The sequence below is a fragment of the Haliotis cracherodii genome, unplaced genomic scaffold (genome assembly GCF_022045235.1).
Source record: "Haliotis cracherodii isolate W230 unplaced genomic scaffold, xgHalCrac1.p SCAF_4, whole genome shotgun sequence".
NCBI classification, from domain to species: domain Eukaryota; kingdom Metazoa; phylum Mollusca; class Gastropoda; order Lepetellida; family Haliotidae; genus Haliotis; species Haliotis cracherodii.
Window position 1 is genome coordinate 46,755,335 of NW_027266297.1, and position 13,038 is coordinate 46,768,372.

At 45.3% G+C, this 13,038-nt stretch overlaps 2 protein-coding genes and 2 pseudogenes across 2 annotated transcripts; 1 reads left to right on the forward strand and 3 right to left on the reverse strand.

Annotated features, from left to right (window-relative positions):
* Positions 1-231: 231 nt before the first annotated feature.
* Positions 232-2,168, forward strand: LOC139480316 (uncharacterized). Its single transcript, XM_071263369.1, has 3 exons — positions 232-344; positions 474-542; positions 1,439-2,168. The coding sequence occupies exons 1-3, from the start codon at positions 232-234 to the stop codon at positions 2,166-2,168; spliced, it is 912 nt and encodes a 303-aa protein (XP_071119470.1).
* A 3,660-nt stretch (positions 2,169-5,828) lies between these two features.
* Positions 5,829-8,655, reverse strand: LOC139479830 (integrase/recombinase xerD homolog). Its single transcript, XM_071262723.1, has one exon. It carries the CDS (start codon positions 8,627-8,629, stop codon positions 8,003-8,005), a length of 627 nt encoding a protein of 208 aa, XP_071118824.1. The 5' UTR covers positions 8,630-8,655; the 3' UTR covers positions 5,829-8,002.
* Positions 8,656-8,813: 158 nt separating this feature from the next.
* Positions 8,814-9,918, reverse strand: LOC139479829 (uncharacterized; annotated as a pseudogene).
* A 407-nt stretch (positions 9,919-10,325) lies between these two features.
* LOC139479828 (uncharacterized) lies at positions 10,326-12,023 on the reverse strand (annotated as a pseudogene).
* Between the last annotated feature and the right edge of the window lie 1,015 nt (positions 12,024-13,038).

Here is a 13,038-nt window from a genome sequence, read left to right on the forward strand (position 1 = left end):
CAGCACGGGATTGTCCGTCACTTCTCTCTTCGACACGCCTCAATGATTCCATTGTAAGAATAACCTGTGAATAGTCGCATGTATTCTCTAACAGACGCCAGGTAATTCATTAAATGAGCGGTAATCCCGAGGAATTTGTGCAGTGACCTTGAGGTGGCTGCCTGACGGGCGTTTAGTCAAGGGATTACACCAAAGAAGACACACATCACGACAACACTGTTGGACCATATTATGTCCACTCTCAGCTACAGAAACGAGGTACGCTTCTCGGACACTGAGATGGACCCTGTCACCTTAGACATAGCTGAGCCCTTCACTGACCGCTCGTCGTCGCTGTCGTCAAGGTACGTCCTGCTTTCGTCCACTTTAAGAAGAAAAAATAGAAACGTGTACACAATATGACATAGCAAGAGCGATGATAATATGATAAATGCTCACATAACGAGCCACGCTTTGTTTACTGTTCGTTTCAGGAGGACGTCTTGTGAGGGCACAATTCCCCGCAGTATCCTCAAGACTAGGAAGAATGTAGAGCATTGGCTGTAAGTACAGACAAGTTCGTGGAAAGACCTCCGCCCGTACCCCCCTCCAAGAGTTACAAATATTTACGTATAACGTGTTTCTTCGATATATATATATATATATATATATATATATATATATATATATATATATATATATATATATATATATATGAAGGGGGAAACTTGCGGAAGTCTTACCACCCAACTTAGTTTACATTATATTTTACACCTCAGTCAGACTGAGTAATCGGCCTTCTGACAATCGAGTCTGAACTGGACAGATCAGTGACAGATATGGCGGCTCGGGTGGCCAGGTCTAAGGCGCCGCAATTCACTGTGCAGAGTTGCGTCCCTTGGGCACGCAAGAAACCTATGGTCGTGGTTTCGAATCCCGGTTAGCCCCAATTGTTTCTAGGTATGTCAGAATCATACCCGTGCTCGCGCGCTTCACAAAAAGTGATAGACATAATTAGCTATCCATGCGGTCGGGGTACCATGCATTGATGACAACCAAGTCACAAGTCTAACCACCTCATTCATTTGATCACCTACAAGACAGGCATAGGTTATAGCCGGCCTACCAGGAATTCCGGTCCCTTCAAGTACATCAGCAAACAGATATATATTCCATCCTTCAACATGGCTTGTATAGCATAACTGATTGTAGGTAGGATGCAACAATAATAATATTTTTTATCCAGAGATTAACTTGTATTGGGAAGCTCAAAATAAAATATCCCATTCTTAAATATGGATCAGTTGACTATAACCAGCACAATCATCATGGTAAACCGAACCTAACCTGACGGAAACAGTTCCATCCATCACTTTGCCCAGTTATTTCCATATGGCTTATATAAAATGTACCCAGTGGTAAATTTAAGGTAACTGGTCAATTCGTTGAATATTTCCAGCCAAGATGGATCATGTGCGGACCACGATGACGTATTTCATGGCTTCTCCAAGTCGTTCCTGCCCGGCCTGCACGAGTGGACGGAATGGAGGACGCAGATGAATGACGCTATGGTTGACCTGATTGAGAAGCGTCATCGCATCTTCAGCTACCCTGGTTCCGTGCGTCATCTACAGAAACACCAGACTGTCATGAAGAATCTGGTTGAGCCGGATTTCCTCATCACCAAACAGGCGTCAGAGTTTGCTCTCCAGCGCGCAGTGCATGATTACGTCACCGGAAATGACGGATTTCATTTACAAGCGCCCACGTTCATAAGTTTCGGCTTGCCACGGGTCCGACTGCGGTCTAACTCAACATACCTTGCCGACGACAGACATTCTGAGAGCAACACTGACACCGGAAGCAGCAACGGCACCGTAAACGGAAGTGATAGTACTAAGCCTACTTTTGACAATTCAAGCATAACAAAACCCGTTCTAGAGTATACTTCCGGTGCTGATTCTGCGCGTGCTAGCATGACTAGTTCCCCCGAAATTGGCGATGCCAATCGAAACGTTCCACAGCAGCTACCCACAGACAAGACGGTGGTAATTGTGGCGTCTACAGAGTCGCAGCCGTCGGTGAGTGAGTGCAGTGGGTGTGACACTGGGCGAGCCGGGAGACCGAGAGACACGGAGTCACTGTGTGCTATCCTGGATCTCAGGGAAGATTCGGACGATGGCTTCTGAACATGTTACGTCATTTCGTCAAGCCAGTCCCTGCTAATCATACGTGCTACACCTTTGTCCCAGTCAGGTCCTGGATGCAAATGTATATAATAAATGTATTGTAAATATACAGCTGTTCACCTGTGTCAACGTGCACACCTTGTTCTCTTTATACACTGCAACATGTTCTATTAAAGTTGTACAAAGTTGTGTTTTTTACTTGATTTCTTGACACACAAATTACTATTTTGTTTGGAAATATATGGTGAGCGGTGATTAACTTTTTCCAGGTGTATATTAAAGAAGCTGCATTAATATAAGTTATATTAACCGTAACAGCTTGATTGCGCTGGTTGTGCATTCTAATTAATGACGATAAGACACAAGCATGCCATGTTCTATAAACACGCCAGAAGTACAAACCATTTGCTTGTTTTCTAACTGCTCCACGATAATATATTTATCTTCCTTTTCAATTACTCCGCCTGCTTCTGTGTACAATAACCTATGATCGCGGGTTTGAATCCCGGTCTGCCCCAGTTATGTTTCTAGGTTTGTCAGCATTACACTCGTGCTTGCGGGTTTCACCAAAGCGGTTAAAGTCTGAGACCTGCATCACATCGGGCTTTGCTCCCACATTAAGCTGAGTCCCATCATATATTTTGAATACTGTTCAAAGCGGCGTTAAACCCAACTCGCTCCCTCTCCCTTTGTACCAGGGCTTACGGTCAACTGCGCAACAGATGTCGTTGGTGTCTTGGACATGGATATAAAGGAGAACTGGCAAATGAAGTCGTTATTCACCAGCTAGCCATATTATAACAATTTCAAGATGCTTTGTCCGTCAATATTTCGACCTGTCCAATGCAACCATAAGGCTCATGAAGCTGAAAAATGCACTTACGATACTATAGTCCTGACCACTTCAATAAGAATCACGAAATATCGCTATGATAAAATAATAGCTGCATGTGTGTTAATACTTATAAAGTGAAAGGATTCATTCCGACAATAAGGAGTATTACTTACTCTAATGACAAAACTTGTGAAGTGCATTTTTCAAGAAATATCCAATTGCTTGCGATAAACATCAATTTGTTAATTCATCATTTCGTGATTCTCTTTCACATGGCGAGGACTATACGAACGATTTCTAATCATAAGATGCAAATAAACTTGTCACCTGTTCTACCGTATGTGACGTTTACTCATCAAAGCTGACAAAAGTATTTGAAACGGACGTAAAGTATTCAGAAAAGAGTTTGAATTTGAGTAGCGAGCTATATATAGCATACCGCTGAAACTACAGAACTATATATAGCTTACTGCTAAACCACAGAGGTATCTGTGGCGTACTACTGAAATCACAGAGGCCTATATGCCGAACTGCTGAAACCATATCAATATACGTAGTACTGGCATGTTGATATATACGTGTTACTGACGGCAGCATGCTTTATATGGAATACTAAACGAGCTCCCGTGTAATACCAATTTTATGAAATGAGTAAATAGCTCTGGTATTTCACGAGCGAAAGCGAGAACCAGAACTGATCACGAGTTTCATAAAATTGGTATCGCACGGGAGCTCGTTTAGTATTTTATTTATTACTTGCCATTTATAACTTTTTTTTAAGAATTTCACTGTCGGGTATGAAAACGATCCACAACATAGTCCAATTTGATTCAACAGAATAATACTTCAAACATGTAAAACGTTGTCACATATTAATTAGAATTCAGCTGTCAATTCCACAAAGTTATCGTAGCGCTTTGGTTATCGTAGCTCACACACTTTAACAGAAACTTATGGCTGTCATTGCGCTACAGTACGATCGCCTTGTGGAACGGGACCTGCACCACAAAGTTCACAATCGCGTCACAATACTCTATGACGTAATTTGTAGAATTTTGTTGCAAGATCCACCGACGAAACAATGCCATATGTGACGTCAGCCTAGCAACGGGGTTGCTGGGGTTATTGAGTGTGCATGAGCTCCTCTCGTTGATCTATCATCTCCTCACGTAATGCCGTTGAATAAACCAAGCGATGCTGAGAGCCTTCAATGTTTGTTTGTGGAACTTGTTACCGCAGTACATAAAGCCCCCGTTACACTATCAAACCCTTTGATAAAAAAAACTTGGTCAAAGTCCTTTTTAACCAAGTTTTTGATAGTGTAACATGCCGTCAAAAAAGAGCTTTTTGACGGGTATTTGATAGAATGAGAAACCGATCCCATTTCTCGTCAAACTTTGATCAAAGTTTGATGACGTTGATCAAATTTAGCCAATCAGATTGCAAGGAACATTCGACCCCTTTCAACCGGAAGTGCATAGAGTCAAGTCAAATTAAGTCAACTATTTTGGACTGACGAGATGTTCGAAGAATTAATTGATTTGTTTCAACAACGAGCAGCCATTCTCGGGATTAATTATGCCTTTGCCTACCCCGACGCCGCCTTCTCAACATGGTAATACACAAAATACATATGAACAACAAAAATATTCTTCGTCAGGAGCATCCACCTTTGCAAGATAATTCCCACCAAAACTTTGAGGCCTGTCAAAAACTTTGAGTGTGAACAGTCCAACTTGGACCAAGAAAACTTTACTAAAATTTTCTTTGACCAAGTTTTTTTAATCAAAGTTGTTGATAGTGTAACGGGGGCTTAAGAACGCGCTTTGGTATTACACAATGTGTAATGCAGCTGTATGTTTATTAAACAGGCGATCTCTTCATGGGCAAGTAATAAATGTGTTTTACAGGCGGCGGCGGCGGCGGCGGCGGCGGCATGCTATATATGTGTTACTAACGACGGCATGCTACATACGTGTTACTGATGGCGGCATGCTATATAAGTGTAACTGACAGCACCGTGCTATATATGTGTAACTGACGGTGCCTTGCTTTATTTGTGTTACTGACGGCGCCGTGCTATATATGTGTGACTGACGGCAACTTGCTTTATTCGTGTTACTGACGGCGCCGTGCTATATATGTGTGACTGACGGCGCCTTGCTATATTTGTGTAACTGACGGCGCCTTGCTTTATTTGTGTTACTGACGGCGCCGTGCTATATATGTGTGACTGACGGCAACTTGCTTTATTTGTGTTACTGATGGTACCGTGCTATATATGTGCTACTGACGGCACCGTGCTATATATGTGTTACTGACGGCGCCTTGCTTTATTTGTGTTACTGACGGCACCGTGCTATATATGTGTTACTGACGGCACCGTGCTATATATGTGTTACTGACAGCACCGTGCTATATATGTGTTACTGACGGCACCGTGCTATATATGTGTTACTGACGGCACCGTGCTATATATGTGTTACTGACAGCACCGTGCTATATATGTGTTACTGACAGCACCGTGCTATATATGTGTTACTGACGGCACCGTGCTATATATGTGTTACTGACAGCACCGTGCTATATATGTGTTACTGACGGCACCGTGCTATATATGTGCTACTTACGGCACCGTGCTATATATGTGTGACTGACGGCAACTTGCTTTATTTATGTTACTGACGATGAGGTGATTGATATGTCATGTATGTATATATATATATATATACATCTGGTAACGACCTGTCATATATAAGATGTACAGCTGGTAACGACCTATCATATATATGATGTACAGCTGGTAACGACCTATTATATAAGGACATGGCTCCATTATGACAGGCTCCGCCATCATGCATGATAGCGGAGCTTCAAATTAAGACAAGAGATATTATTGGATGAAATGGTCGCGGATGTGGAGGTACTGGTGGACTACGGCAATGAGCTTAACCCCTGTTAAGCAACCCCAACTGCAGCAACCGCTGCCCTGCAACAACCGTTGCCAAGCAACCCATGTTGCTTACCAATGCAGCGCCTGCTGCCCTGCAACTACCGTTGCCAAGCAACCCATGTTGCTTACCAATGCAGCGCCCGCTGCCCTGCAACTACCGTTGCCAAGCAACCCATGTTGCTATGCAGCTATCGCTGCCAGGCAAGTACCATTGCCAAACCATGAGCGAGGGCAACTATTGTTGCCAAGCTGACCATCCGCTGTAAAGCGGACGCTAAGCCATCTGCTGTAAAGCAGAATGGATAAATTGGTTCCTGCTGTAAAGCGGGTAACCCTATCCTAAATAATTTATAATTTGGGATGTATCCCAAGACGCCAAATGTAACTTGTAATGCAGTCCACCAGCACCCCGCCCATCCGCAACATTTTATTCATGACAACATCATTATATACAAACATTATGCTCCAGTAAAATTCCACCAATTGACAACTGCAAAGCTTGAATAACTTGGAATTAAGGATAACAGGGTGGGTGGGTGGGTGCAACGAACTCTAGATGAATGCTCGAATATAACTATGTGTTGTACGGCTGAAAGCTGGAGAGCAAGTGCTGCGTGAGCTGATGTCACGCTACAACAGGTCATAGAAAATATAAACAAACGCTCCTTTACCGGACGTGCCAAGAGCGGATCTAGGCCAGAGACGATGGCACCATGCAAAACGGCACGTAGCCGCACGGAATGAAGGTATTTCGCTGTAATATTATTAGCAACTGTGCCAAGCCTAACATAAAGGCATTTAGTTCTAATCACTAAATGCTATTATATAAGGACATGGCTCCATTATGACAGGCTCCGCCATCATGCATGATAGCGGAGCTTCAAATTAAGACAAGAGATATTATTGGATGAAATGGTCGCGGATGTGGAGGTACTGGTGGACTACGGCAATGAGCTTAACCCCTGTTAAGCAACCCCAACTGCAGCAACCGCTGCCCTGCAACAACCGTTGCCAAGCAACCCATGTTGCTTACCAATGCAGCGCCTGCTGCCCTGCAACTACCGTTGCCAAGCAACCCATGTTGCTTACCAATGCAGCGCCCGCTGCCCTGCAACTACCGTTGCCAAGCAACCCATGTTGCTATGCAGCTATCGCTGCCAGGCAAGTACCATTGCCAAACCATGAGCGAGGGCAACTATTGTTGCCAAGCTGACCATCCGCTGTAAAGCGGACGCTAAGCCATCTGCTGTAAAGCAGAATGGATAAATTGGTTCCTGCTGTAAAGCGGGTAACCCTATCCTAAATAATTTATAATTTGGGATGTATCCCAAGACGCCAAATGTAACTTGTAATGCAGTCCACCAGCACCCCGCCACAAGCACCAAGGTGCTTCCCCACAACCACGACCATTCGCGCTCATGTACACCCACCGTGTTATCCTATACTGAAAATGTTTCCTACAAGCATACCGCGGAAAGGGAGCTGCCAATATTTTGTGTGAAAAGATCAAGTCCGGCCGGTGACAAATGAACCCCGTCACGCAGGTACAGTTGCTGCTCCTGCCGGTTGAACACTGTGTGGGGAACCCGTATCCCCCCAAGCTCACGGGCCCTGTTCCCGACTCGTCTGTTCAGCTTCTGCCTGGCCCCGTCCAGGTCCCGGGCACGGCTGGCTACATGCCAGTACCTTCGTGGCAGCATGTCTGACCACAGAATGACCGCACCAGGTAGGAGGAGGTGTATCCTCAGGAGTGCCAGCTTGATCTCATGATATAGCTGACACGTGGTTACCTTTCCCAGGTCGTTCGAACCAAGGTGAATCACCACCGCCTTTGGTGGTGTCTGCATTGCTTTGACCTGGGCATCTATCAGCTCGGTCAGCTCCTCCCACCTCATGCCGCCCCTTGCCAACCAGAGACATCCCCCTGGAATACCGAAGTCACTGTCCTGTAGGTGCTCTCTCGCCCGGGTCAGGAAGCTGGACCCAATCAACCATACTGAAAACATGAATCAATAGGAAGAAAACCGTTCTTGTATGGTTGGCGATTTAAATGTTTGCAGGTATGCGTATATAGCTTTTATAACATTCTGACCCCCACCTACCAAAGTGCTGTATCAAATCTGAACTCACTCCGTTACCGGCTGCTGTTGTTGCTGCGCCAATCCTGAAGGAATGCGAAGAGTATGCTGCTGTGCAGATGCCGCTATGCGCCAGTGCTCTTTTTAGCACGGCCTGAAATTGATACCTGGTCAGGGGAGATTTATCAAAGTGTACGAAAGCTTGAGTCTGACCCTGTGATCGAACTATTAGGTATGCTTTAACTGCAGCCACTGGACACAGATTGTGGCCAGGTATGGCGGAAATGGAAACAACTATGCCATGTGAGTGCCTGTCCGTTTTTGAATGCCTTAGAGCGACTGTTACTGTCTTAGACGTGTCTTGGACTTCTAGGTCCAAGAAAGCGCACCCTGGCTGAGAAAGTTTGGTTTGCACGAGTTCACTCACCCGAAAGAAACCAAAGAAGGCCAAGCAATATACTGCTTTGAACAATCTTACTTCATAGGTAGAAGAGCAGACAAATTGCAGGTTGTTTACAATTACTTTGAGCAGGTCTATTGTTATTGGTTTTCTGTGATCCTGCCTCCCCTGACACTTTTGCATCCCCGTAATCATTTTAGTAATAATAAAGTGGCCGGTGCGGTCTTCCATGCTGTGTAGCCTATGGTACGTTGAGATACCGGCCATATACGTTCTTACCGTACTCGGTGCATGTCCTGACACTGACAGGTGAGCAATGAAATGTACCAGATGAGCTATTGGAACCGGCCAGACATCTCCCAGGTTTTGTGATGCCCTGAATGCTTGCAATGCTTGGGTTCCTGCCTGGTAAGTTGCCCACGTGTTTGCCGCCAATGATCGCTGAAGGAGCCTCTCTGCCTCGATTGTTAGCCCTGCCAGAGATTGTCTGGAAGTGGTGTGGGATGCAGATTGGCTGATGGAGCTGCATTGCGGAATCGTTCCCACTGAAATCTCGACAGTGCATCTGCGATAATATTGTCGTGTGTTGTTATATATCTGGCCTTGAACAAAATGTTGTGTTTGAGGCACTGCAGCACTAGCTGCCTAATCAGTGACATGATTCTGGGTGCCTTTGAAGACTGTTTATTTATTATTGACACTACCGCTTGGTTATCACAAAAGAAAAGTACTTTCCTGTTAGCAAAGGCTGTCCCCCACAGACAAACTGACAGCACAATCGGAAACAACTCCAGCAGTGTCATGTCACGAGTCGAACCGTCCTCCACCCACTCACGGGGCCAGAGCCCGTTTGCCCAGTTCCCGTTATAGTATGCGCCGAACCCCACAGTGCTGGCTGCGTCAGTAAACAGCTGTAGACATGTATTGTCAGCCCACTCTTTATTCTGAAAAACCGACACACCGTTAAATTCCCCCAAGAACCCGAGCCAAACCTCTAGGTCCTCCCGAACTCCCCGCGTGATGCGAACACGGTGTGCTTGATGACTTACCTTTGTATAGGCGTCAATCAGTCTGCGGCAAAACGGTCTACCCATGGGTATTGCCCGGCACATGAAATTTAGCTTACCCACCAGAGACTGCAAAGCTTTACGGGTCACTTTGTGCTTACCTGAGGCCAGCATATCGTGTATGATGGCGTTGATATTTACAATCTTTTCCTGTGGTATTCTAACCTGCATCCTGACTGTGTCGATTTCAAGACCTAGGAATGTTAAGCAGGATGCTGGACCTACTGTCTTCTCATGTGCTACGGGTACGCCCAGCTCCTGGAAAGTACTGAGACATGTATCAAGGTTGTCACCACAGTCTTTCGTTCCTGCAGTTCCGCCTGTGAGAAAATCATCAAGGTAATGCATGAGTTGGCCGTTAGGCAACTTTTGCTGGACACACCATTGCAAAAAGGTGCTGAATTTTTCAAACACTGAGCATGATATGGAACAGCCAAACGGCAAGCATTTATCAAAGTAGTATTTACCTTGAAAGCACAAGCCTAGCAACTCAAAGTCCTGAGGGTGTACCGGCATAATCCTGAAAGCCGATTTCACATCAAATTTTGCAAGTAGAGCATTTGGACCAAGTTGCTGTACCATACTGACAGCCTCGTCGAACCGTGCATATGACACGGAGCATGCTTCGCTGTCTATGTTGTCGTTGATTGATCTGCCTTGAGGATAAGAAAGGTGGTGTATTAAACGAAAATCGTCTGTCTCCAGCAAGGACTGATTCTTACCCGTTTGCTTTTTGGGTACGAGACCGATGGGTGAAACTTGTAGGTTCAGCAGGGGCGGCGTTTCAAAAGGACCTGCCACCCTACCTAATTGTACTTCCTTTTTCAATTTGGCAGCTACTATCTCTTGTAAAATGGGATCCCTGGCTGAGCGTAGATTCTCAGACCAACGACTTAGGCGTGCCCCACTATATTCCAGTTGAAAACCTGATTCCAAACCTTGTAATAAATAAATGGCATGGGCATGGTTAGAATGCTTGTACAGTTGCAAATGTCGCTTTAATCTAGTGAGTATGAGTGGGGTTGGGGCCAGTGCCTTTAGCATGGGTCGCCTGTGTGGAGTTAAGTTGTTTGGAGGGTCTACGACCCCCCTTTGCGCGAAAGCAAGAATAGGCGGGATGTTGCTCGCCACAATTGGAGCATTTATGAATAAACTTGCATTCTGGCCTGGCGCACCTTGACCTGTTGTAGTCCCAGCATGCGTTGACTGTAAAGTCACGGCCCCTGCTGAAAGGCACTGTAAAGCGTTCAGTCTTATTTTCTTGAACACGGGACATAGTCGGTGTCATGTGCTTCAACCACAATTCACCGTCAATCTTGCCCCACTCCCGAATTGGGTCTCGTGCCATACGGTGTCGGAATTGCTGGTCGTAGTTTGGCCAGCCAAAACCCCCGGAGCGGACTGCGGCATTACGGATTGTTTCCATGTATGCCAACATGCCCTGTATGGTGGACTGACAAAAATGTTTCACCACGTAAATGCTCATATATATGTGGAAAGCTGACGTCCATTGGCCTATGCTTAATGCCCTGGCGTTAGCCGGCTTGGTCGGCGAGAATCGCAGATTACCCGACGAATCCATCTGCATCTTAAATGCATCGTCATCGTCATGCGACTGTGCGCCTGGCAACAATGTAGTCAACTCCACAAACTCCCCTCTCCATACTCTCTCCCGTACAACTTGACGGACGTGAGCGCTGATAGCATCCGCCTGGAAGGTCAGGGAATCCCCTGTTCCCTGATTGGTTGACCCCGCTCCTGACTCTGCACGTGGTGTGACGTCACGGGAAACTCCCGGCTCGCCCGAGTGTGCACTGCTAAATGACAACACATCGGGATTTCTTGATACCACCGACCCCGTTACCCCCAGATCATTTGTACTTACCCCTCGCATGCCAGTAAAGCTCCGAGAAGTATCTTGGGCCATCCGTTTGCCTAGCATATCCAGTATGCTGTTGAGTTGGCTCGATATAGCTAGCATCGACGGAACGGGCGACACCACTTGTTGGGGCTCTTCGATGTCTCCGTGATCGACTCGCGGGAGAACGTTTGAATTGTCCGAATCATCTGCTTCAACTAGCAAGTTAGCAGCTATTTGTACACTTGGCAAGGGGGGTCCGTGCAATGGAGATCTAGCTGATCTCCGTGACTTACCAGTAGCCGATGTCGCTTGCCGGACACTTGGTTCCCTCCTGGCAATTTTCCCGCTCCTTACGAGGCGGTGATTTAAGGCGGCCCGTCTTTTTGGTGGCATTCTTAATGGTAATTGCAACGAACTCTAGATGAATGCTCGAATATAACTATGTGTTGTACGGCTGAAAGCTGGAGAGCAAGTGCTGCGTGAGCTGATGTCACGCTACAACAGGTCATAGAAAATATAAACAAACGCTCCTTTACCGGACGTGCCAAGAGCGGATCTAGGCCAGAGACGATGGCACCATGCAAAACGGCACGTAGCCGCACGGAATGAAGGTATTTCGCTGTAATATTATTAGCAACTGTGCCAAGCCTAACATAAAGGCATTTAGTTCTAATCACTAAATGCTATTATATATATGATGTACAGCTGGTAACTACCTATTATATATATGATGTACAGCTGGTAACGACCTATCATATATATGATGTACAGCTGGTAACGACCTGTCATATATATGATGTACAGCTGGTAACGACCTATTATATATATGATGTACAGCTGGTAACGACCTATCACATATATGATGTACAGCTGGTAACGACATGCTATTTTATATGATATACTTTTGATGAAGATACATTACATCTTTTGTTTTAAAACACCTAACCTGTATCGTGACTTGACATGTTTGTGTATGGATATATATCCTCCATATTGTTCCCCAAACTGAGGCATAGCTGTAGGGGGAGATTGAATCTTTTTATGATCTACATGTATTCTGATAACTCTATTCATGTTGACAGCCCTATTTGTGATTGTACTAGGCAATGTTATAAAATAATCTTTTGGATCCGAATTGATTTTCCATAAAACATATTTTACACCGAGAATCTGAGTTTGCACATAAAGACCATATCGATTGCGACCTTGGTCAGGTACGTGAGTGTCTATAACGTACGTGAGAACACTACTCAATGTCTGAGCCAATATATTTAAAGTCTGGCGGGTCTACAGGGCCGATCGCACGGGAAAGCACACACGCACTGTATGCCAAGCACTAAAGGGCTAAAAGAGGTCAGATATTTCACCCTTTCTCACATTAAACTACATTCGTGAAGGAAGCGTATTTAGTCAGCAAATAAGAAATTGCATAGCGTATGTGTCACGGTTGACTGGAGGTTATTATAAAGGGTGTATGGCCGAGTGTGTGTTGCTGTTTGTTAGGGCGGTTGTGTGGCAACTGTTGCCATGTGTGTGTACTATCAGCATAGTTGGATGAAATGAGAGTAATATACAAACCAATATTGCCGTGTATTATCACCATAAGTCAGTTGTGATGCCGGTGGAACGCCACGTCTGCTCTAATAGCTACACTCCTCAACGAACATACGCGCATA

Excerpts from the sequence above, each read along its gene's own strand:
- LOC139480316 (XM_071263369.1), top strand. The coding sequence starts at position 232 with ATGTCCACTCTCAGCTACAGAAACGAGGTACGCTTCTCGGACACTGAG. Across the intron at positions 345-473 it reads TCGTCGTCGCTGTCGTCAAG|GAGGACGTCTTGTGAGGGCA; the intron begins GTACGTCCTGCT and ends TGTTCGTTTCAG. Across the intron at positions 543-1,438 it reads AAGAATGTAGAGCATTGGCT|CCAAGATGGATCATGTGCGG; the intron begins GTAAGTACAGAC and ends GAATATTTCCAG.
- LOC139479830 (XM_071262723.1), bottom strand. The coding sequence starts at position 8,629 with ATGATTACGGGGATGCAAAAGTGTCAGGGGAGGCAGGATCACAGAAAA.